The following is a 24,751-nucleotide window of genomic DNA, read 5'->3' on the forward strand; positions in this document are numbered from 1 at the left end:
GCTGTGCCGAAGTCCGTCGTCTTTCGGTGGCTTTCTGTTTCTGTCAGGGTCTGAATCCCTTTCCTCACCCCAAGGGGGTGCCCTGTCCCCACGAGCGGCCATGCCCGTCTCCCCTCCCCACGGCCCCTGCCGCCCTGCTGAGCCTCCTGCATGGACTCGCCTGCCCGGAGCCTTACGTCAACGGTGTCAGTGCATGGTCTCTTCTGACTGACCCCTCACCACGCACGATGCCCTCAAGGTCCACCCGTGTTGTGGCAGGTGTCCACATGGTGTTCTTATGGGGTACAGTGGACATGTTGCCAAGTCCCCACCTTGACCGTGTCTGGCGCACCCTTGCCTGCCACCCAGCCGTCACCCTCTCCAGGCCTCTGTCCCCAGCCGGGAACCTGCCCAGAGCCTAGTCCCCAGCCCTGCACACACACGGGGTTTGTCACGCCAAGTTCTCGAGGTCCGCCCTGGGCAGGGTTTCTTTGCTTCTTGGGGCTGGAGAGCTCCATCGCGTGGACGGGCGGTTTCTTACCCGCTGGCCCCCTCTGCCCTGGGGTGTTGCACCATGGGCTCGTGTGGATGTGTGCTCAGGGAGACCCCAGGCGGGAGCTGCTGGTCAGACCTCCACCGCTCACACCAGCTGTGCTCTGCCCCAGGTGCCAGGGGGTGCACACTCCCCAGGTCTTGTCCCACTTGCCCACCTTGGTGACCTGCCCGTGAGCAAAGTCCAGAAAGAGAACTCAGGGCCACCGGCCTCCAGGGAACCGTGCCTGACGCTGGCTCTTCCCGACGGGTCTTGACCTGGGCAGAGGGGGGTCACTGCAGAGAGTGCACCTGCTCAATGGGCCACCTGCTTGTGTGCTTCCCTCCTAGCGAGGAGGGTCTGGGCAGAGCCACGGACCTCAGCGCCCAGGGCTCGGGGAAGTGGGCAGAGCTGTCACCAGGGCAGAGCTGTCACCAGGGCTGCTTGGAGGCTCCAGGCAGGGATCCGGGGTCCGGGTGAAAGGTGCCCTCTGGAAGCTGAAGGGCTCTAGCTCTGGCTTTAGGGGTGCTGTGTCCCCACAAGGCCCGTGGTCTGTGGGGCCCGATCCCCAGGGGGGCATCCGCTGGTGTGTCCTGTGCATGCACACACCTGACACGTGACACAGGTGGCCCTACGCTCAGGGCCACTGCCCAGGGGAGCCATGGGAGGACCTGACTTGATGAAGCGGGGAGGGGGAAGGATGTGGGGCCACTGCCTGGGGTCCTGGGCAGAGGCTTGTCACAAGCCCAGGACCAGAACACACAGGGCCCTCGTGGCTGTGCAGCCAGAGAGGCGTCCTTGTGGGGTGACAGCTGCTCCCTGGGCGGACGAGGTGGAGCTGGGTACTCTGGTTCCAGAAGGACCAGTGAGCTCCGAGGACCTGCCACCAGCCGCCCTGTTGGCTGTGTCCAAAGGGTTTTGTTCCTTCTCTGTTCTGAGCTCTGTGGCAGAGGAGAGGGGCGTCCAGGCCACACCGGGGTCAACTGGAGCTTCTAAGCGGTGGGTGGAAGGTTCTAGTCCTGGCTCCCAAGCCACCCTGACCCCCATGGCAGAGTGGCACACGGCTGCGGCCACCACCCGCCTCCTGGTGGCCCTCTCCTCTTCTCCTCCGGGTTCAGCCTCCGAGCCTGGTCACAGCGCTCTGAGGCTGCCCCTCGGCCACCTTGTAAAGCAGGGGTCGTTGTCCACTGGACAGACGGACCCTGAGGTGGAGAGGGGAAGGCCAAGTTATGGGCTTGCCCCCGCCCCATGAGCATCTGAACCCGAGAGTGGAGTCTCCCTGCTGAGGACAGGAGTCCACTGCCCAGGACTGGCCTGGGGTGCAGGGAGGACAGGGCCATCCCCTCCTGAAGCAGCACTGGGAGGGGGAGCTCCCCTGGCTCCGCGCCCGTCTGGCCCCTTCCTACCGGCCCTGGGATGGGCCGAGGAGTCTCCTGTGCTTAGAGCCAACAGGACTTTCCTTGACCTCTCTGTGGCCTTGGCAGGGCGTGGAGGGCAGTGAGGGAGCTGAGGACAAAGGCCCGGGTGTCACGTGCCATCGGACAAGGTGGCTCTGGAGTGGACACGGGCGGAGGCTGTTCTTGCTCCTGATTGAGGAGCAGCAGGAGTCTGGGCCGTGCCCACTGCAGCGCGGGCACAAAGCCACTGGCAGTTCATCAGCCACTTCAGAATTCCCATCAGAAGTGGGCAGTGCGCAGCGGAGCCCTCCTGCCAGTCAACACCCGCCAGAGCAGCGGGTTACATCTGGGCGGCGCGGAGGCCCAGCCTCCCCTGCAGAGGCAGCCGAGATCAAAATGCGGTGGAGGCCAACTCAGTGAGATGTCTCCTCCCCCAGTCAGGAGGCTTCTCCTCTCCTGCCCCCTGGTGTCCACGTAGGCCTGGAGGCGGAGGCCAATGTGTCCAGTCGCTCCAGCCAGTGCCCTCTGTGGGATCCCCTCCACCTGCCCGGAAAGCAGGCGAGAGAGGGATCTAGACATGGCCACACAAGTGAGGGTCAGGCAGCAGAGGTCCTGGGCATTGTCCCCCGGGACTTCGCAGGAACCTCAGTCTCGCTGTTGAAAACCCATCTCTACTCGGGCCCAGGAACTGCAGGCTCCCACTCCTCTTAGGTCGGGTCCCAGGCCCATGAGCACGGGACACTCAGGAGGAGGCTCCTGAGGGGGCCCCCTAGGACCTCGGGGATGGACTCACACTAGGTCCATGGACCCTCCCGGCCTCTCCTCCACCCATCCACACCCCCTTTCACTCACCCCTCTATCTGACCATCCTTCCTTGGTCCATCCATCCATACAACTGTCCTTCATCCAGCCAGCCGTCCACTAGCTGTCCACCCATGCCCCCTCCTGTCCAGCCGCGCATCTGCCTGTAATCCACCCACACCCGTCCTGCCCCACCTACCCACCCATTCTCAGTCCACCCACCCACTCACTCTCCACCGGTTCAGCCAGTATTGTCAAGACACCGCCTTGACCTTGGGGAGCGACAGCCAGCTGCAGGCAGAGAGCTCCCCCGGAGGCTGACGGAGGCTGACGCACTGAGCCACTTGGCGGCACTTCCCTTAGAGCCCAGGGGGCCGGTCAGCCAGCCCTAGGCGGGGAGGCAGGGACGGTCCCTCTGAGGAAGGGACTTCTGCTTGACACCTGGGGCTGAGGAGGAGTCAGTGCTGTGGGGGCAGCAGCGGGGGCCAGCTAGGAGGCCTGCGGTGGTATCTGGGGAGACCCGCGCTTCTGGAAAAGTCTGGAGCCTGTGAAGCAGAAGCAAATGGCTGGTGGAGGAGTGGGACGGCAGGGGCCGAGCAGGACACCCCGTCTCCCAGCCCAGCAGTGTGGTGGGGCTGGCGGGAGGCCAAGCCCTGGCGGTGAGCGGAGAGAGAGGGCGGCTGGGCTCTGCGGTTCCGTGGGATTCCCAGGGAGGAGCTTCCTGGAAGCAGGTGGGCACAGACCTGGTCCTGCAGGTGGCCAGCTCCTCCTGTGCCTCTGGCCACACTTTGCACGGGGTGGTCGGTGCTCCCAGGCTGCTGGGAGGGAGGGGAGGGGACGAGCGGTCACTGTCCCTCGGCCTTGGTAAAACTGACCTTCAAGCTTCATGTAGAAGGGTTGCAAGCTGTGCCGTCGCCCTTCGTATTTTCATGGTTTTCAAGCATCATTTTTATATTTTAGAAATTGGTAAGTGGAAATAGATACATGGGGTAAAAAATCAAAATGCGCAGAAAATAGAGTGTGAGGAATAGATCTCTCTCCCAGCCCAAACCCAAGTTCTCCTCCCCAGACAGAAGCTTAGTTGCTGGTTAGCTGAGGATCTTTCTAGAGACAGGCTCTGAATATAGAAGCGTATATGTGTATTATCAGAAGCCTGATTGAGTCCCTGAAAAATAAGTTGTCCTAAGTTTTCTCTCAGACTTATCTCTGTGTGACCTTGGGCAGCTCACACACCTTCTCTGAGCCTTCAATTCCTGCTGTCTGCAAAATGGAACTATTTCCACTCAGTCCACATCTCCAGCTGTGCTCATGTTAAGAATGAATAGAAAACGTGTTTGGTGCTCGCAGCTCCAAAGAGGCACGTGCTGAATAAATCCAGGGGGCTGCTGGGTGGCACCAGCCTGTGTGGGCAGCCGGCTTTCCTCTGGACCCCCGCGTGGTGTCCTAGAAGACTGCGTCCCTGTAAAGGTAGTAAGAACTAAATGGCATGAAACTGCCCCCTGCTCCCTCCACGTAGTTTGGCATTCTTATATCTTATCACTCCTTAGACTTGAAGGAGGGGAAGCCGCTCTGAGGATGTCCTCAGGCTGGACGCGGAAGGAGACATTGTCTGCCTGTCCGCCCCGCCATGGCTGGCGGGGCCCTGCGATTGGCAATGGGGCTGGCACGGCAGGCCCTGTGGCCTGGAAGAGAGACGGCTTGACGTTGGACGCTGTGCGTTTCCGTATGTCTGGGTTTTACAAGGACATAGTGCTTTCGAGGCACAAGTGGACAAGGTGGCTCTCAAGGCGCAGGCACAGGGAGGTGTCCCGCCAGCCCACAGCCCTGCTGCGTCCTCTTGCTCCCCGGCGTGATGCGTGTGGTGGCATCTGCACCCGTCGTTGTGTCCTTCCAAACCCCTCTGCTCCGTGGCCCACATCCTGATGGACAGTGGGCCCAGTGCCCTCCTCCCTGCCTTCCCTCGCGGCTTCTCTCCCTCACGCAGCTCCTCATGAGGGTCCCAGGGCTCCTGCACCCCCATCCCGTCTACGTTGCCTCCTCTTCACAGTAACCCGCTGCCTAACTACCCAGGCCCTTTCCCCCGTCCACTCTGGGTGAACTCTCCCCTTAACCTCTGTCTCCTCACATGTGCAATAAAAGTGGCCAATCAGCACAGGCCCGCAGACAGGCCGGGAACGGGGATGCGTCTTCTCCCCTCCCCATCTCATCCGCATCCCGCTGGGCAGGAGCCACCTGTGGACATGGCGTCCCTCTTCAGATGATCACCTCCCCGTCTCTGACCACAGCGGGAAACCTTCTTGGTGGCTGGGAAAGAAGAGGCTTTCTCAGTTTTCGCCTGTCCCCCGTCTTGAACGGTTCTTGCTAGTTGATCACTTTTAAATGACGTTTTTCTTTCTCTTGTTTAATGAACTTTGGACAGTGTCACTTGACCTTTTACATTTATATTCATATTTAACTTCTATCAGTTGGATTCAAAAATTAAGACAAACAGCAGAAAGCATTACCTCATTACGACAGTATGAACGTATGCATCAGCACCAAGAGTGGGGCTGGGATTCTCTTTCCTCTTCACAGACCTGCAAGAAGTTCCTTCCTGATGTCAAAGCCCAATGGATTCTTTGTTCCTGTCTTCTCTCAGGTTTTTAAAGCATCCCTCATTGAGTTTAGTGTTCGTGATTTTTTTGCATGAAATTCATGTTTATTCTGGAGTTTGTAGTTGCCTTTATTTTTTGGCCTTATCGTAGAATCGTGTCCTCGTTGGCATGCCATCACCCCACTTCCCATTTCTGTATTCCCTGGAGTCTGTGCCATTCTCATTGGTGATCTCTGATGCTCTGCTTCACTCTGAACTCCAGCTCCTGGTCTCTGTAGTTCTCCCCCACTGAGCTCTGGGATAAGTGAGCAGTTCCTGCTCTTTGCCCTTGTTCTTGGAGGTACCAGTGTTTGACCTTCCCAGTGCTCTCTGCCCTGGAGAACTCTTGGTTGAAACTACTCTCGCTCTGAGCTGCTAAGGCCTCGCTTCCTTGTGCCCTCACCCCTCCTGGGTGCCGACGGGAAGCCGAGGTGCCGTCTGATCTGCAGTCCTCCGTGGGTGACTTTATTTCCTCTCTAGAAGTGTGTAGGAGCCCCCCCGTGCGACTTCGTGTCCTGTTGTGTCGCGGTGCTGGTGTCAGAGTCCACCCCGCCTGTCCAGGTGCTGGTCTCTGCCACTTTGCTCTCTATTCTGGGAAATTCCCCCAGCCGCCTGTCTGTCCGTGTAAGTCATGATTTCCTCAGTCACTTTATTATTATTCAAGAGATCTCCCCTTGAGTGAGGGGACAGGCTTTGAAAATATCAGAGAAGTGGTTTCTGGGAATCTCTGAGAGCAACCCAGAGAGCATGGGTGGCAAGTGTCCGCGGCCAGCTGCTCTCCTGACGGCCCACAGTGGTTGCAGTTGCTCCGAACACACAGACACACACCCAGCAGCATGTCCCTTGCCCTGCTCCTGCCAGAAGCCCCCACACCAAGAGGGGCTGGCGTGCACCTGCAGGACAAGCAGCAGGGCCCGGATGACAGCAGAGGGGTTGGTCGGTGTGTTTTTGTCCTGGAGTGAGCGCACGTGGCCGGTGATGCATGTGAGGAGAGGAGCGGTCCCGGGGCACCGTGTGCAAGCAGCGCGCAGAGAAGGCGGTGGCCAGGGAGGGGCAGGGTGGAGCAGCCGCCCCGACTGGTGACGTGCGGGAACCTGTGTCTCCTGCTCACCAGCCACCAGCCTGTGACCCGGCAGGACCTCTCCCAGCCCTGCACCTGGACATCCGAGAATCAGCCTCTGCCTGTCCCAGAGCTTTGAGACCCACTCTGCTGGGTCTGCAGAGCCAAGCCTGGGCAGCTCTTAGGAAGTGTCCTGGGTTGGCACTGGGCCCTAGGCCCCTCAGGTGGCCAGGCACTGCTGACTGGGCCAGGCCAGGCTCCTCCTTTTCCAGGATAAGTGTCCTCTGGCCTGGCCACAGCCACTGTCCCCAGCACTCCAAGGTGCCCTGACTTTGGGGCCTGGTACCTGAAGGGCTTCTGGCTGGGGTGGGCTCGGAGCTCTGCACCCAGCTCAGCAGTCTCTGGTGGGATGAAGCGAAGGAAACCTGGTGCCTGGTGGGAGTGAGGCTCAGGGACAGCCCTGACCTCGGAATGGGGACACTTGGTCTCCCAAGTCGGGCCTTTCTCTGGAGCTATTAGACGTGGCCCACAGAGGCACCCAGGGCCACCGGGGCCCGGAGACAGAGGAGCTGTCCTGCCAGAGGCCTGCCACTCAGCCTTCGGCCAGCCTCTTCTGCAGGCGGGAGGACCCAGCGCTTTTGTTCTGGACTCGGTGGCCCCTGCTTGGGGGCTGGGAGCTGAGTCCCTCGGCACCAGGGAGGCTCCTGGCTCAGAGCTCCTCAGGCCACATTTAGTACATTTCCCAGGTGGCGAGTGGGCGTCTGGGTGGGGGGAGCACAGGCAGATGGGCGGGGAGACGAGGAGCGGCGGAGGGGTTGCTAGGGGAGGCTGCATCCGGGCACACCTCCAGGCCGGCCCAGCAGAGCCACCGAGCCTCAGCGCACACCCAGGGTCCTGTGGGGCTGGAGCCGGAGCCCACAGAGCTAGGAAGGCTCCCGTGTCCCCAGATCCCAGAGCCCCTCCAGCCGCAGAGTCGACCCTGTTCCCTCAGCTTTCCACGGTCACCTCTGCCCAGCCCCCAGGCTGAGGCGGTCCTCTTGTGTCCTGAGCATCAGCGTTGCTGATCACCGCTACACGAGAACTCCCTCCCTGGCCAAAGTCAAGCTGCCTGCCCGCGGCCACCGAGCACCCAGCGGGGAGGAGGTGCCCACCGTTGGCCCACGCGAGCTGGTGGGAGCCCAGGCCGCCTGGCCAGCACCGGGTCCCTGTGCTCCTCCTTCCCCCGCCCCGGCTCCGAGCTCCAGGGCTGCAGCGATTCTGGAACTAAGTGTGAGACTCTGAATCTCGAGGCCGGCCGGGCAGCCTGCGGTCTCGACACTGGGGCTCTGTCCAGTCCTGGCACCAGCTCCTGCACGGGCCCTGGCTTCCCCACCTGTAAAAGGGCTGTGTGATTCCCCAGTTCTCATCTGACTATAAGGTCTCTTCAGTGGCCTGAAGCTGCCATAACCACTGGCCAGCAGTCACCAAGAGTGGACATGCGTGCATCAAACTGCTGGCCCTAGACAGGCCTGGCAGAGCTGGATTCCAGGGCCCCTGCCCGGGATGGTGGCCACAGGCCCCAGAGAGGAGCTGGGGTACGCTGAGCCGGTGTCCAGGCATGGCTGCTCGTGAGGTGTGAGGCAAGGGCCTCCAGTCCAGGAGAGGATGCCACGGCCAGTTCTCCAGGTGTCCCCAAGGCTGAGCCTGGCTCCCTGCTGGCTCTTGGGAAAGGTCCATGCTGATCCCACCCCTGTCCAAAGGCTTGGTGTTCTGGAGTCCTACAGGAACCAGGGGTCCATGGTGCCTGGCTCAGGGAGAAGAGGGAGAGAAGTGGACGGCCCTGTTGGTGTCTCCCGGGCAGCAGAGAGGCTGTCTGTCTGCCTGCTCCACTTGCTCCTTCCTCACCACATCTCCTCCAGGACGGGACAGGGACCGACTCTGACTCATCTCTTCTCCCTGTCATCTGCTTAAGGAAGGGGAGTGTCCAGCCTCAGAATGGGGTGGGGGACAGATAGGTTGGGGGGTGAGTGGATGAGCGATAGAGGAGTGGATGGACAGATGGATGAGTGGTGGGTGAGTGGATAAGTGGATGGGTGGATAGGTGGGTGGGTGGGTGAGGAAATGGTGGCTGAGTGGATGGGCAAATGGATAAGTAGATGGGTGGATGGTGGCTGAGTGGGTGGGTAGGTGGGTGGGTTGGTGGATGGATGGTGGCTGAGTGGATGGGTAGGTGGGTGGGTTGGTGGATGGATGGTGGATGGTGTCTGAGTGGATGGGTAGGTGGGTGGGTTGGTGGATGGGTAGGTGGGTGGGTTGGTGGATGGATGGGTGGATGGTGGCTGAGTGGATGGGTAGGTGGGTGGACGGGTGGATGGTGGCTGAGTGGGCAAATGGATAAGTAGATGGTGGATGGATGGTGGATGGATGAGTGGATGGACAAATGGATAAGCAGATGGGTGGATGGTGGATGGGTGGGTGGAGGATGAGCAGGTGGGTAGAGGGATCAACGACTCAGGGTGAGAACAGGAGTCGAGATGGGGAACATGCTTAGGCCTCTTTATGGGCGGCACTTGGCAGGTTGTCAGCACTCGGTGCTCACTGTGAGGAAAAGAGGGACAGCGTGTCCCCAGGGAAGACTTGGGTCCCCAGTGCCAAGAGCTCACCATGGAAAGTGCTTGGTGCCGTCCAAGGGGTTTCGGCTGTCCCCTGCCCCCGCAGGGCTGTGCCGCCCATTCCCTCCAGGGCTAAACACAAGGCCGGGCCCCTGTCCGCACCCTCGGGATCAGAAGGCAGTGCAGCTTGGGGACTGCCTGCCGCTCCTTTCTCTCGGAGTGGAGTGGTCAGGTGGCCCAGCCTGTCTGCTCTGGGCAGCTGCCAGCCAACAGGCAGGGCTTAGCTCCTCAGGGCACACGCTGATTAAAACCTGACTCCATTAACCAAGGTCAAGGTGGGGGCTGGCTTGGTGGCCAGAAACCTGGCCTGGCAGATGGTGGCCTCCTGCCCTCGGCCCTCGGCCTGAGTCGGCCCTTGCTGGCCCCGCTGTGGGTGGATGCTCAGGACTTGGTGCTGAGGGGCGGGCAGAGCTCTTCTCTGGGCCCAGGACGGGGGGAAGGGGCCTGAGCAGGCTGGGAGCTGCCCCTAGGTATGGCAGGGTCAGGCTGCGCAGGGGAGGGTGCCCCCAGGTCCTCAGGGTGGGTCGCAGAGCCTCCTTCTGTTTGCCAGGCTCTGAGGGCCGGCTGAGGCCAGGAAATGGAGCAGCACCACTCAGGGGCATGGCTGGGACTGAGGTCAGGGACTGCCACGGGGACCAGGCACCCTTGGGGTCAGGAACGACCCTGGGCCCTTTGCTTCATCTTTCTGGAGCACCTGTTCCCGCCTATAAGACAGGGAAACGAGGAGCCTCGTCCCCCCTCTTCTGCTTGCATGGGAGCTGAGAGGCACATTTGGGGACACAGAGGGGACACAGAGGCTGATTGAAAGAGCTGCATCCCTCAGCTGGGACAGGGCTGGGACCTGCCGTCCCCTGGAAGGACAGGGCGGGGCTCTGCTCAGTGCTGTGTCTCCAGCCCTCGGTGGTGACCCTGGCAGGGCAGTGGGCTTCCCTGGGTGGTGCCTGGTGTTCTCCCTGTGACCTCTCTGGGAGGGAGGGCGGGTGTCAATCAGATCCTGCTAGGAGGCCAGGGACATGTGTGGGTCACTCGTGGTTTGCACTGGTGGTTTGGGGTTCTGGAGCTGTTTCCTAGGTCTCAGGGCAGAGAGTGGACAGGATGAGGAGGGGACATCGTGGATGTGAGGAGGGAGGACAGAGATGGGGCCAGAGGCCTGGGCCTCTCTTCTCGTCCATTCGTTCAAGCATGCAGAGCCCTGCTCTAGATGATCAGCTCGTGGGGTCTGCTGGATACCCACCCCAGAGCATGCCTGGGTCAAGTCCCTGGAACCCGCCAGACCACCTCATGTGGCAGAGGGGGCAGGACTCTGCAATGCACCAAGGTTAAGGTGCATCTAGAGATGGGAGGTGATGCTGGGTATCCACGTGGGCCCCCAATGCTGTCACATGTGTCCTTACAAGAAGAGATTGTGCAGACTGGGGAAGAGGAGGCTCTGTGACCAGGAAGGCCACCAGCCAAGGGACAGCTGAGCCACCAAGAGCTGGAAAAGGCAGGAAGGACCTCTTGGAGTCTCCACAGAGTGCAGCCCTGGGATTCCTACCAGCAACAGCTGGTAATGGCCTGTGGGCCTCCAGAACTGTGGGGAAATGGGTATCTGCTGTTTTACGTGCCCGGCTCGGGGCAGTTTGTTACAGCGGCCGCAGGAGACGCATACGGCCCTTCTCAGCGCTAGCAGATGGAGGTCTTCCCGCACACGGGACAGTCTCACAGAAGGTGGCAAGTGGCATGAGAGCCGAAGGCAGTGAGGGCAGAGGGCGGTGGCAAGCAGATGGACCTCTCTAGGAGGGAGGAGCCAGCCAAAGGTGGGAGGACAGTGCAGAGGGTGGGAGCAGCAGTGGCAGACCCTGAGTCACAGGTGGGCATGGGCAGGAGACCCCTGAGGAGATGCCACCTCAAGGTAGCCCAGGAGGACACGGCTCAGCGGGTGTGCCACCCCTTCGTCTGAGTCATCCTCGCCCCCTTGCCTCTGTGCCCCCGTCTCCTTCACCTGTGAAGGGACCCCCGACCCTGGTCTGGGTGAAGCCACAGGACGCTTTCCCTTCCCCCAACCGCGTCTCCCCCAGATGGGGTCTGGAAAGCGCGTCCCACTGTCTCAGGAGCAGGGCGCTCCCGCCTTTGAGGACCAGGGCTGGGTGCCTCCCTCCACTGTGGGCCTCCTGGACCCCATCCTCGTGGGCTTGTGGAAATGGGCGGAGCCCTGCTGCCCACACCCGGGCAGGCGAGGCGCGCAGGACAACGTGATGGACAGCAGCCTCTGCGGCCTCACCCGGAGGACTGGGGTTCCCGGCGGCCCTGCCCCCACCTGCACCGGTACCACACCTCCTTCCAGGTGTGCCGTGGGTTATGTGGCGGGTTACACCGTCCACTCCACCCAGCCTGTTTCTACGCTAGCCTGTTGGTGTCCAGCTCTCACATCGATCTCTACAGGTGACTCCTTACTAGGAGCAACCGCTTGGGGGTGGGCTGCAGTGTCCCAGCCCGGGGCCTCGGCGCGCCCTGTTTGGGGATCACAGCTGCAGGGTCACCCCTGGCCCTGCCTTGCTGTGCCCTTGGGCATCTGCATCCACTCCTAGAGCCAGGGTGCAGGGTCACACGCCCTCTAGCCCGGCCACCCTCCCAGAGCTGGCCACCCCGCCCCGCCTAGGTGTCCAGCTCCCAGTGCTCTGCAGAGGGAAAGCAGCCCTCCGGGGGGAGGCCAGCGCACCCAGAGTAGCCGCGGGTTCAGCCCGTGCTGCTGACCTTAAAACCAGGTGACAGGGTGTCGCCAGCGTCGTCATCCACAGCCGCGTGGGCCACGTCCTAAATCAAGAGGGTCAGGGAGGCGTGAGCAGCACCGCAGCGGGAGCCCGAGGCGGTCAGTGTCCAGAGTGGCTGAGAGGGTGCTGCCGGCAGATCCCATTTCCCAGCGTGGTCGGGGCGGCGCAGAGGGAGGGCAGCTCCCAGCCTCGGAGGAGGTGATGGCCGGGGGCCGAGTCCCCTCTTTGTCTGGTTAGCTCTGGGCTGGAAGCCTGATGGGCTGGTTAACCTTGCAAGATGAGGTGACCACGGCTGGGAGACCTGTCAGCGTCAGATGCCAGGTTTGCGCTGTGCCGCGCAGAATTTCCTTCTGAGCTCTCGGCTGTGGATGCTGCAGCACCAGGACCCACGGTTGAGTGGCAGGTGTCCATCCGTGGGTTCCTTGTCCGCCTCCCCCAAGGAACAGGGTGGGTGGAACCGGCACAGCTCATGCTTCAGGGGCAGGACCCTCCCGAGGGCTCCTGAAGCCAAGATCCCCACTCAGTCCCCCCTGAGGCACGGGACCCCAGGGCCACAGCACCAGGGAGCCGTGGCCTTTAGGTGGGAGTTTAGTCATTACCGACCACGTCTGTCCCGCCCAGGCGCTCGGGTGGATCCGAGGGGAGCCTGGGCCTCGGCCGCAGTCCCTGCCCGTCTCCTGGCGCCCGGCCCCAGCCCTGCCCAACCACTCTGCAGACAGTGGCGGGGCTTGGATGAGTCACCCTGCATCAGCAGGTGACCCCGGACACCCACCCTGTGTCACAGGCCCTGTCTTGAGCCTCAGCACAGGAGGAGGGGGGCTGGGGTGGCATGGGTGGGTGAACCATGGTCCTCAGGACGTCCCTGTCCCAGCCCCCGGACCCTGCAGACATGTGGCCCCCACCTGGGTGGGGCATTGAGGCTGCCCATGGGGCTTTGTCCACCAATCAGCTGACATGAAGATTCCGAGGGGACCCTGCAGTGCCTGGGCTGGATCGCAGGGTCCTCCCTAGAGGGACCATGGGGCACAGGCTGGAGGGAGACAAGGAGGGTCATGAGATGAGGAAGGGGAGGGGGTCCGTGGAGTCCGGAGAGGAAGCAGCCCGCGCCTGCCGTTGGCCGCTGAGACCTCCGGCCAGCAGAAGCGGGAGGACCTGTGTGTTTGAAGCCACGGTGTGGGCAAAGGTGTCACAGCGGCCACAGGGCACAGGGCCGTTTTTGCAAGTGTTCAGCACATTGAAACTCAAAGGGCAAATGACCAACCCAGCACAGGCAGCCTGGGTCAGGGTAGCTGGGGACACGTCACTCCCGGGGACAGGGAGAAGTGGCCTCATGGTACAGGTGGAGAAATGGAGGCTACCAGGGTCTGGTCACTTGCCCACAGCAGCAAGCGCACAGGAAGGAATGGGCGCTCTGGCTCGTCTTCCCCATGGTGCCAGCCGCAGCCGCCCCCACCCCGGCCTCTGTGACAGGCCCCGCAGGACAGGAGGCAAGTTCTAGAAGACCCACAAGCTGCAGTGGGCCTCCCAGGAGGGCAGGTCAGCACCTGCATTCCCGTCCCCAAGCCCAGAGCCCACTCTGTCTGGGACAGAGGCTTTGGTGGCCATCTCTCCCAGGGCTGGGCTGAGAGAGGGTGCCCAGAGCAAGGCCACTCTTGACCAGATGCTGCACTGGACCTGCTCCTCACCCAGGAAGATGTGCCCGTTCTCATATGCCCTGGCTAGGGGTCAGCCGTGCCAGGGGAGGACGCTGGCCCTTAGAAACCTCTGCAGACCTGCACACACAGCCCCCAGGGGAACGGTCCTGGCCATGGGAGGGGCCCTATCCCCAGGCCTCGGGTTCCCCTGAAGCCTCTGCCCCAGAGGGTGCGTTCTCTGAGGACAGGACTGGCCGCTGCAGGGAGGCCTCTGCTGTGCGGCGCTGGCCTCTGGGCCTGGCTCCACCGCCATGCTCACAGCACCTGGGCGTGGCCAGGCAGGGTCCCGCTCTACCTGTTAGACCCCTGGGGCTGCAGCAGCAGATGACCACAAACAGGACAGCGGCACACAGCAGGGCCTGGCTCCCACCTCTAGAGGGACGAAGCCCAAACCTCAGGGGTGGTGGCGCTGCCCCCTGCTCTCAGCTCCAGGGAGGTCCCGACCCATCTCTCCTCCAGCCCCTGGTGGCCTGCACTCCCTGGCTTGTGGCTGCATGGTACAGCTCTGTGTGCCTATGTCCCTTGCTGTCTCCTATAAGGACAGTGATTGTCCAAGATTGTCATCTCCATCCTTAGTGACATCTTGAAATCTGCAAAGACCCTGTTCCAGACGAGTCACGTGCTAAGGTTCTGAGCAGACGTGAGATTGGGGGACGCTGTGCCACCCGGTCCCCTGTGAGTCCTCACTTGGGTGCAGGCACCCCCGGCACGTGGCCTGGGACTGAGACCCCCAGGCCACCTTCCAAGTTTCTGGACTTTCTCTCAGGCTCTTGCTAAGGCCTGGGCTGTAGTTGTCACAGGGTCGGTCTGGGCTGTGAGCCCCGAGGTGGCAGGCACACCCCAGGCCCTGGGGCTTGGGGATAGACTGCCACAGGTCCTGGCAGGGGTGTCCAGGGCCTGGGGAGGTACGCCTATTCAGATCCACCCACAGAAGGTCAGAGGCCACCAAAGGAGGGACAGCTGTGTGGGCAGGCAGCCTCTGTCACTGAGGCCACAGACGCACAGAAGATACCCTGCGTCTTTGTGTTCTGGGCACTGCTCCAGGCCCTGGGGGGTGCAGGGTCAGCAGAAGATGGGGCCCAGCCCTCCCAAGGCTCCCAGTCATGGAGGACGCCCCAGATCGTGTGGGGAACTTTTCAGTCGGTCACTGGTGCTGTGAGTGGACAGGACAGACTGATGGGATGGTGGCCACTCACTGCAGCAGGCAGAGCCAAGCCCAGCCTGGCCCCCTCTCCCCTGCACTGGGACATGCAGCCCCGGTGCCAGCCGTGGGGAGCGAGCAGTTGGGCCCTGGCGCCTCCATTACCATGGGGACTAGCCAGGGCAGGGGTGAGGGCCAGAAGCTGGCGAGAGCCGGCCCCTGACTGACCTCTCTGAGCTATGGCTCCCTCGTGTGGAAGTGGGAGGGAAGCGGGTGACCAGCCCCTGAAGTCTGAAGTCTGATGTGTGAGTGGGAAACCAGAGCAGGGGCTCACGGCAGTGCGTCTGTGGTGAGGTCACGCGGTTGGCAGTGACCGCCCGTGGTCTGGGCTGTCTGTTTGGGCACAGACAGACCCCGTGGTCACTGCAGCTGGCCGGCCCCTGTCCTCAGCCCTGCGGGGGGCGGGGTTCTGAGGTGCATGTTTCTATTGAAATCTGCCTGGATTAGACCCCGGTGACGGGGAGTGTGTCAAGTTTGGGGCAGGAGGACAAGGAATGCAGAAGGCACAGGCCGGGAGGCTCTCTCTGAAGCCGGAAGGAAGAAAGGAAATCAGCTGGGTGCAGCCTGGGGACGGGGAGAGCGTCGGCTCAGGGCAGGCAAACAAGGAGCCGACGCTGTCATCCTAAGCACCCGAGGAGCAAGGGCTCTGGCCGGCTGGCCCCGCCTGGACTCGGGCTTTCACAAGGGCAGCCAGGAGGACAATTCGGGGATCTTAGAGAACTGAAAAAATCAGGGCAAGGAGCAGGCCGGGCTGGGCCCCCGGGAAGTGGCCCCTCGGCAGCCTGGCCAGGGGCGGCCACGTCTTGATGGGGAGGCACGCGTGCACCTAGCTCCGTCCCCACCCCACTGTGAGTGGCGGCTGTGGCTCCAGAGAGTGGAAGGAGCCACTGGGCTGCGGCCTCCTGCAGGGACAGTGGCGTGGAGCAGGGACAAGCTCTTGCTCCCACACGGTGGTCTTCCTCGGGGAGAAGCCAGGCGCTCCCCCGCTGCAGTGGTCGGGGGGGGGGGGGACTCGGACAGCGAGAGGCTGCACAAGGTCCCGCCAGCTCAGGACGAGCTGGCCCTGATGGACCAGGCTGTGGGTGACCAGGGCTTCCACGGGGGCCACTTCTTTGGGAGCATGTCTGTTCAGGGGCAGGCCCTTGGGGACCTGGAACAGCAGGGGCCTTTCTGGGGCAGAGAAGAGCTGGCCTGGTTTGTGCAGGGGCTCGCGGGGCTGCTCCCAGGCAGCGGTGCTCAGCCAGGGACCTGGGCGCAGGCTGTGGCTCCTGCAGGAGGAGGCTCTCCAGCCTTAGTGTGCGCAGAGAGCCAGGGCACCTAGTGTGTGCAGGAGTGTGCCTCGGCGTCTGGTGTGCGCAGGAGTGTTCCAGGGCACCTAGTGTGCGCGGGAGAGTCACGGCGCCTGGTGTGCGCAGGAGTATGCCACGGCGCCTGGTGTGCGCAGGAGTGCCACGGCGCGTGCTATGTGGTGTTGTAGAAGTGTCTCTGGGACACTTACACCACGTTCTTGTAAACAGCGGTCCGAGGGCCAAGCCAGGCCTGTAGCCCACTTTTGTCAACGAAGCTTTATTGGCACAGCCTGTCCTTGCGCCTGCACGTCCTCCTGGCCACCTCTGGCCCAGCCAGGCGGGCGAGTGGGTGACAGGGACCCAGTGTGCCTGCACACCTGGGTGTCTGCTCTCGTCTTCACAGAAATATTCCCATCGGTCGTCGGAAGCGTTTAGGGCCCTTTCAAGCACCTTGCTCCTGAATCGTCCTCCTGAATCGTAGCCGCGCGGTGACACTGACCTCTTACTAAGCATCGGTACAGAGACACACCAGTTAACAGCAGGCCGCGGATGTGACGGGCGTGAGGGTGCCTGGCGTTCCCACCTGTGCTGTGTCAGGCGGGTTTATTTGCACAAGGCGATCGATCGTCCAGTTCCGCGCAGACACCGCCGTGCGGGCGTGAGCTGGGGTGGCAGGTGGCCAGGCCGGGTGGCGGGGCAAGAGGTGCCACAGCGCGGGCGTGTGAGGCCAGGCTCTGCTGTCCACAGGGGCCTAGTCACCCAGCGAGGCGTTTCACTGTGCCCCTCATGGAGGGGACATGACCGTGCTCTGTGGCCCTTAGTAGAGGGAGTGGACACGGGGGTGGATGGGGCAGCAGCCTGGCCCTCCCCTCTGGCCCAGGCTCCTCTTGGCCTCCCCTTGAGACAGTCCGAGGTTCCAGGCTGGTGGCCCTTGGGGAGCTGCAGGTCAGGGAGAGCCCGGCCCAGAGCTGCCCTTCCCCAAGCCCGGGCTGCAGCTGAGTCCATACGGGTCTGAGTCCCCGGGAGAGGCCCGGCTCTGGCCTAGGGCACGGAGGTCCCTCCCCTACGCGCCAGAGGGGTGGGCCTGGCCTTCCGTGAGGAGTTGGGGGCCCGTCCTGTGGACAGACGGGCAGGCCGGGCCTGTCGTTCTCATTGGCGGGAGGAGTAGGCGGACAGCCTTCCCACACCCACAGCCAACGCCAGGCGTCTCTTCATGAGGACACTCCACACAGGGTGGACGGCTGGGCTTCAGACCTGGCCCTGCCCTGACCACGCCGGGCAGCCCTGGCAAACCCTCTCCCTTCCGTCCTGGCCTTGCGAACTGCCCACCCGCCCAGAGGGTCTCAGGCTCCCGCCTGTGGGGTGGGGGGTCAGGGCCGGGGTGCTGCACTCCTGCCCAGGGGGTGGCCCAGGAGGGAGCCCACACATCCCGAGTCCCGTCCTGGTTTTGAAGTGGAAAGCCCCGTGTCCCAGGCACATGGGACAGTGGGTCACCCGGTCTGCACCCGCTGTGCGGTGTCCAGCTGCCTGTCACTCACCGGGTCTGTGAGCAGTGGAAGACGTGGTCAGACACCGGGCGCTCGCTGCGAGGGGGAGGGCTGCCCAGGCCCAGGGCGGTTCGGCCCAGAGCCAGGACCAGTCAGAGCGGAACTTTCCCTTCCTCACTCGCGGGCAGGGTCAGGCTGTGGCTGGAGAGCCTGGGACACAGAGGAGGGATGCTGTCACCAGGCAGGTCCTGGGGCCTGCCCGTGGCCTGGCTCCTGAAGAGCGCCACACAGCACTGTGCAGAGAGCATGTGGCGTGCCGGGGGGTGACGAGGCAGCACAAGGCTGGGGGAGAGGGAGCCAGGAGGAGACGGGCATGGGTCTCATCACAAAGGGTCTTAGCCATGGGGGCGTAGACTGATTTTATTTCCAATTGTGGTGGAAATCTGTTGTGGTATTTTAAATGGGAAAGAGACACTCTGGGTCAAGTTTTCTGTGACAAAAGTGAATTCAGAGGGGACAGCAGCAGCCCTCTCCCCACTGGAAGGTGGGCAGGGGGTGTCCTGAAGGGACGTGCAGATGCCAGCTTTGCCTGGACTCCGTGGTGGTGGCCCTTGCCGACAGGCCAGCTGTGGGGGAGGGACGGTGAGCTTCAGGACCCTTCCTGGGGCTGGCCACCTGGTGCTCTTGTGCCGCTGGCGTGAGCAGCTGGCCCTGTCCTGGGTCTGCAGCTCGGGGCCCCCTCCCTCACACAGGTGCGTCCACCCCTCCAGCCACGGCCTTCAGCTGACGCTCAGGAGGGCAGACCTGGACGCACCTGGGTCCTGTGAGCTCTGGAAGTGTGGCGTCCAGCCGTCCCTCCCTCCAGCCTGCTCACGGCCCTGTGCTGAGGGGCCACCGCCTGTGAGACAGCGTGGGGGGACGTCCTCGTCCCGGTGCTCCACGTGCACCTGGGGTGCCCTGCTGATTCCCACAGGAGAGTCCCGCCTGGGAGCAGAGGGTCTGTTCAGTTTGCCAGGGGCCGTGGCCACACCCGCGATGCCAGCGCCTCGGGAGGCTGAGGCAGGAGGCCAGCCTCAGCAGCTCAGTAAGACCTTGTCTCAAAACAAAAGACCCAAAGGTCTGAGGAGGTGGCCCAGTGGTGGAGTGGCCCTGGCCAGGCTGAGTACCAAGAAGGGAAAAGGAGAAAGGGGGATCGTCTGGTTTCCACATTCCGCTTCCACAGCCGGGTCCCTGTGGTGCCCGCGACGCCCACCCCTCCAAGGCCGTCCAGCCCGGTTCTGCGGTGAGCCAGGGCCTGAGCCTGGACCTGTCCACAAGCGTCTTCTCACCCTGGGGGTGTCCAGGCCTGTGGCCTATGTCCACCTGTGCCGGCGAGGGTGCTGACCCGGGGTGAGGCCCCTGGCGCAGCCGGGCCACAGGTGGGTCTGGGCAGCTGGAGTCCCAGGACTTGCGATGCCCAGTGGCTGAGCCCCTCTCGGGCCACACCTCAGCAGCGAGGGCCAGTGGCCTCCGATGTCACCGGCGGGCCCTGGCCACACCTGTGTCTCTGCGCCGCGGTGCTTGGCAGGTGGAAACGCTGGAGGGTGATTTGTTACAAGGAAACGAGGCGATTGAATCCGAGTGACGTTCTTTGGGTTTCCATTAGGAAGTCGTGTGGAGTCACCATGGGGCAGTGAGGGGGAACACGGCCCTGTAAACACCAGCGGGCGTCTCCTCAGGGCCCGCCGCGGCCGCTGCTGCACACGGCCGTCCCAAGGGAAGGGTGGTGGGCTTCGTCCCCTGCCCGTCAATGACAGCCACTCCTGACCAGTGGCCCAGCTCGTCACCTCCGCACGAGACAGCCCCCGCTCCGGAGCAGCCTTCTCCGGCTGTCTCTCAGAGCACAGGATGGACCGGCATCGATCTCCCTTCCCCTGTGAATTTCGGCAGGGAGGGCAACGCCGGGGAGCGCCCCCCAGGAAGCAGGATGCGGGACACTGGGAGAGGCAGCCTGTGTGGTCCGGGCCGTGTGGTCCAGCCCTCGGCTCAGCGGCCAATGGCAGGTGCCCGGGGGCCCCTCCTGTCTGCGGGCAGCCTGCCACTCTTTCCAGGGATGAGGCGGCCGCTGCTCCCCGTGGAGCAGCCCTCTGTCCAGCCCTGTCCAGCCTGCAGGCTGCTCCCCGACAGCAACCCGGGCTGGTGCTGGCAGCCAAAGGGCCAGGGACATCTGTTGGGCCCACTCCTCACCCTGGCGCCCTGCAGAAGAGCTGCCCATCCCCACCCTCCTGATTGGCAGAGCCCGGAAGTTTCCAGGCCATCGGTTGCCGTGGCTCCCCGGAGACCCCTCTGTCTAGTAGTGCCCCAGCCGCTGTCCCTCCAGCCCTGAGTGGGGTGGGACTCAGGAGGACCTAGAGGGCTCTGTCCCCCACGCCTGCCCCGGGGGAGTCCTCCTGGCTCCCGCAGGCGCCCCGCCTACCCGCCTCTGGGCCTCTGTGGCCACACCCAGCACCCTCTGATAAGACAGAGCCACTCTGCTCTGTGACAGCCTTGTCCCCAGCCCGAGCCAGCAGAACACCACAGCAAGGTAAAGAGCTCCCTGCAAAGCCCAGGCCGGGCCCCATGCCCCCTGCAAGTGGTGGCTTAAAACCCACGACCCCCGGGGACGCTGCAGGTCACCGGCACTGCACCCGCCCACACCAGCCCCAGCGCTCGCCTCTCCCAGGGCCTGGCCCTCTCCCAGGGCCTGGCCCTCTCCTGCCTGGACGCCCTCTGTCCCCTGCCTGCACATCCCAGTGCTGCGGGCGGCTGTCTGGCCCGGCCACCAGCAGCCTCTGTGGAGCTCCAAGGTGACCGGGCCTCTGAGCCTGGCTGTGAGGAGCCGCCCGGCCTCCGGGTCCTCCACCGCCGCCCTGGATCCGAGTGACAGGGGAAGCCATCGGTCAGCTCAGCAAACGTGAGCTTCCCAGGGCGGCCCTCTCCAGCCGGGGCAGGGCAGCCGGCCACCCAGGTCCCCTCTCCTGCCCGGGCTGGCTCAGGCCTGGCTTCCTGTGGCTCTGAGTCACACCTTCTGCAGGACCAGGTGCCACTGCCAAGGGAGCGTGCTCAAAGGCTGGCGGATCCTAAACGCCAGCTGTCATCTCTGGCATCTCTCCTGGACCCGGCCAAGGGCCGCCTCCCCCGGGCCTGACGGCTTGGAGGAAGTGAACCCAGGCCACCACCAAAAGCCACCTGACGCTTGGCCACCTGTGACCCCCGGGGCAGGGGAGGAGCATCTCCAGGCACGGCCGGGGCGAGCGCCCTGAGCTCCAGGCCCTCCTGTGGCCACGGTGCCAACCGCCCTGCCTGTAGCCCTCGCCAGCTCTGCGTGTGGCGCACACGTCTGCCTTGTGACTCCAGGGGTCAGTGATTCCTGTGGAGACACCTCCTTCATTTCCAAGCAGCTGGTGGCCTGTGGGACATCCTTGTGAACTAGGGACAGGAGCCTCCTCCTTCCTCAAGACCCTGCCCGTGCCCCGTGGCTGGGCTGCAGAAATGCACAACGTGCGCAGCTGTACTTGGCAGGGCTGGCTGCCCATCGTGTTTCCTTCCACAGCTCCCACTGCGCAGGAGTTGGCAAAAGAGGCTATGTCTGGGGGCATGCTGCAGGCCCTGCGCCCTGCTCAGAAAACACCCTGAGGAGAAGCCATAGGCTCCCCCGTTGTCCAGTCAACACGCCCGGGAGAGGCTGTAACTGTGAGAGAGATATAGAGGGGAACAGGCACCACATTTGTGCCCCAGGTGCCTACAGGGGCCACTGCAGAGGCGTGGGCCAGGCCTGCCCAGGAGCAGCGTGGGCCTGTGCAGGCCTGAGTCTGGCCCCGTGTGACGGTCGTGGTGCTGGGGCTGCTGGCGCAGGCCTGGGGCTGAGGGCGGCGCCGGCTGGGGCTCCTGGGTTCAGCACAGTTCGAGGGGCAGCACGTGGAGCCAGGTCTTAAAGCCACAGCGTCCTGTCGTGGCCACAGCCGTCATGGGGACAGGCTCTGGACTCGGCGGCCAGCAGGAGGAAGGACCTGGGGTTCTTTGCTGAGGTTGAGTGTGGGGCCTCCTCATGGGGCGCACAAGGCTGCCATGCCACCGGAGGCCACGTCACCCCTCTCCCAGTTGCTTCTCAGGAGTTGTAGTTTACAAGTCCCCGAGGCCTGGGGTCTGGCTTCCTGGACCCAGGCAGCTGCATACAATAGGTGCTCGGCAGTGCTGCCCTGCACCTGCCCTGGGGCTGCCCGGGACCTGGTTGTGCCGGCCCCTTCCTCACCTGTGCCCTGTGGCCGTCTTCCCTCTGCTTTCTGCTCGGCCCCTGACCGGCTTCAGCCCCTCCTGCCTCACCTCTGGGCCCATGTGGGTCCGTCCTACAAGATGAGGTCACTGCCCCTCACGAGCTCAAGCCACTCGGGGCCAGGGGACATTTGCTCCTGGGTCCCAGCACAGAGTGCGTGGGGTGCTGCCACGGCACCGGCCAGCAATGGGCTGCCCTAGGGAGGTGTCGAGGGTGTCCCCTGCGGCTCCAGGGTCTCAGGCCCTCTTCCAGGGCAGCAGTGAGCCCAGGCCCAGTGAGGGCCGTGATGACCCGTCAGGTCAGGGCAGTCCATCCCGTCAGAGGCCGTGGGGCCGGCCTTTGCTTGGCACGGGTGACCGGTCGGAGCCGTCACAGTCTGGGGCAGCACAGTGGCCAGTGTGGGCTAGAAAGGTCTTGGGTGGGTTGGGAATGGCCGGGAGGACTCCAGGTGGGTGTGGCGAGGTGGGAGGTGTCCCCAGGGGTCGAGGAGGGGGCCGGCGCCCCCCGCGGTGGTCCTCACTGGTGGATGGCGTTCCCGAGAGCTGCCGCACTGCAGGAGGGCACAGGGCCTGCACCGTCCCCGCCTCCTCAGGGCCGAGCTGAGGCCCTGGAGGTGGAGTGGCCTTCAGTCAGAGCGGCCACCATGCAAGGACGCGCCTTGCCCCTGGGTGGTCAGGGGGACAGTCAAAAGAGGTCCAGGCAGCCTGTTGGCCAGAGTGGGTCCTGGCCAGCAGCTGGCAGGATGTGACACAGGCTGCTGGGGCCTGGCAGGGTTTGGGCACCGCTCGGCCGTGGGTGGAATCGGCCAGCCTGGGTCTATGTGCTGGACACAAGGTGGGTTCACCCTGAGCCAGCCACCGTCCACCTGTCCCCAGGGCAGGTGGGGCCATGGGCGGGGCACCCTGTGTGGGTCACCCTTCCAGGTTTCAGGGAGCCGCTGACCTGGGAAATCACTCACAGGGGGAACGGGCCTGCTGAGCCCGCCGTCTACTGAAGGCCACAGCCGCCACGCAGCCCCCACGGGCGCCCAGAGCCCTGTCCCTCGGGCCGGCCGCAGGCCCTGCCTGGTGGCCCTGAGCAAGCCAGGGGCCTCGGGGGCAGAGGCTCCTGCGCAGGGTTCCCTGTGCTGGCCGGCTGGTAAGCAGCAGAGAGGAGCTGGGGCTGGACCTGCTGCCAGGGTCCCCGGCCCACGGCCAGCCCCTAGGTTGCTGTGGTCCACCCCGTCCCCATCCTCATGCCCTGGTGGCCCGTCCCGGGACGATGGGGCCTTCCTAGTGCATCCCCACCAGCAGTCTGGTGCCGCCAGGGCCGGTGCCCTGTCCGGCTGTGTCCCCCGCCAATCAGAACCTCACTGGCCTCCCCTGTGAAACGGGGCCGAGGGGCTGCTGCCTGCCCCGTCCCTCCTCCAGGGCCGCCCTGTCCGGGTGGCTGTGCTGGACACCAGGGCTTGCCCGGTCTGTAGGTACCAGCCTAGGCCAGCCCAGCTGCCCCCACTCACAGGGACCTCTCACCGTGGGCCAGCGCCTCCCCAGGGCGTCTGCCGCCCTCTCTGTCTGGGCCTCTGTCATGGTGCCCTGTCCCCTGCTGCCCCTGGCCCTGGCTTGCCTCCCTCCCTCCCTCCCTCCCTCCCCTCTGCTTCCCTGGGCAGGGCCTTCCTGGCTCCTGACTGACTTCCGGCCACCGCTGGGTCCTGGTGGGATGTGGGCACCTCTCTCCCTCCCCCTCAGCAGGCCACCAGGAGGCGGGGAGGGCGGCAGTGGGCCCCGAGGGCCGCTCACTTCTGTCCTACGCCCGCGCGAGCCTGGGGGTGGACAGCGAGCGGCAGAGTGCCGTGTGAGTGAGAGGAGGCTTTGGCAGGTAACCGAAGTTGGGCTCCTTGGCGTCTTTGAGCAGAGAGATGCCATGCCTTCAGGGGACAGCGCGGCTCAGGTCCTGGCCGCCGGGTAGCCGCCTGCCCGTGCCTCCGTCCCTGGCCACCCACTCTCCCCGGAGGAGCCCCTGCCCGCAGAGGCCTTGCTGTGACCCCAGTGGCCCGGCTCCTCTTGCCGGAGCCCCTCCCCCGCCGGCCGCGGAAGTCCCTGGCTGGCCTCGGGAGGCACAGCGCTGGCTGCTCCCGCCTGCTGCCCGCCCAGCTGCGGCTCCCCTGCGCGGGATGACGCCCAGGCGGCCGCCGGCCGCACAGTGGGCTCGTCAGATGACTGTGGGGGCTCCTGCCACACACCGCACTCCCTAGGACGGAGAGGGCGGGGCGCGGAGGAAGGCACAGGTCCTGCGTCTCGTGCCTGCCGCGGCGGCTCGCGGGCGCGGAGCTGGGGAGCCTGCCTTTCCAGCCCCTTCCAGAGAAAGCCAAGCAGGACCGCCGCCCCCGGCTCTCGGGCTGTCTCCTCCGCGTCCCTGGAAGAGGCGTCGGGCCGAGGCGGGCCGGGGGAGCTCCTGTACCACCCGCTGTCCCTGCCGCCGCCGCCTCCCGGGCCACTTACTTTCTTCGCTCTGGGCGGTGGTGTCCTGGCCAGCCCCCGGGCGCCTGGAGCCAGCCCGCTCTGCAGCCGGGCAGCGGCTCCAGCATGCCTGAGTCCTCCCCCCTGGCTCCTGCGCCGCCCGCCCCCCCCACATCCCATTGTGCCCCGCTCGCCTATCCCGGCAGCCCCCCCAGCTCCTCCTGCACCTCGCGGCCGCCCAGTATCCTCCATGCTGCCTGGATCCGGCGAGCTGGGTGATTAATTGGCTGTGATGATGAGCGTCCCCGGCGGAGGAGCAGCCACCGTGATGATGATGGGTTACAATAATGGTCGCTGTCCCCGGAATTCTCTCTACAGTGACTGCATCATCGAGGACAAGACGGTGGTCCTGCAGAAGAAGGACAATGAGGGCTTCGGGTTCGTGCTCCGAGGGGCGAAAGGTAAGAGCGGGTCCCTCTGCATGTGTGTGTGCGCCTGTGTGGAGACCGTCCCCGGCTCCGCGAGGGCTCGGAGCAAGCCCTTCCC

The 24,751-nt window shown here is 64.2% G+C and overlaps 1 protein-coding gene across 2 annotated transcripts in view; it reads left to right on the forward strand.

Moving 5' to 3' along the window:
- Shank2 (SH3 and multiple ankyrin repeat domains 2) overlaps positions 1–24,751 on the forward strand; it is a 341,817-nt gene that overhangs the window by 209,007 nt on the left and 108,059 nt on the right. For both annotated transcript variants that reach the window (XM_071615968.1, XM_027944512.3), the window contains one exon: positions 24,584–24,666. In XM_071615968.1, the coding sequence (XP_071472069.1) occupies positions 24,584–24,666 (83 nt within the window). The remainder of the gene's footprint in view (positions 1–24,583; positions 24,667–24,751) is intronic.

This window comes from Marmota flaviventris, chromosome 9 (genome assembly GCF_047511675.1).
Source record: "Marmota flaviventris isolate mMarFla1 chromosome 9, mMarFla1.hap1, whole genome shotgun sequence".
Taxonomy (NCBI): Eukaryota; Metazoa; Chordata; class Mammalia; order Rodentia; family Sciuridae; genus Marmota; species Marmota flaviventris.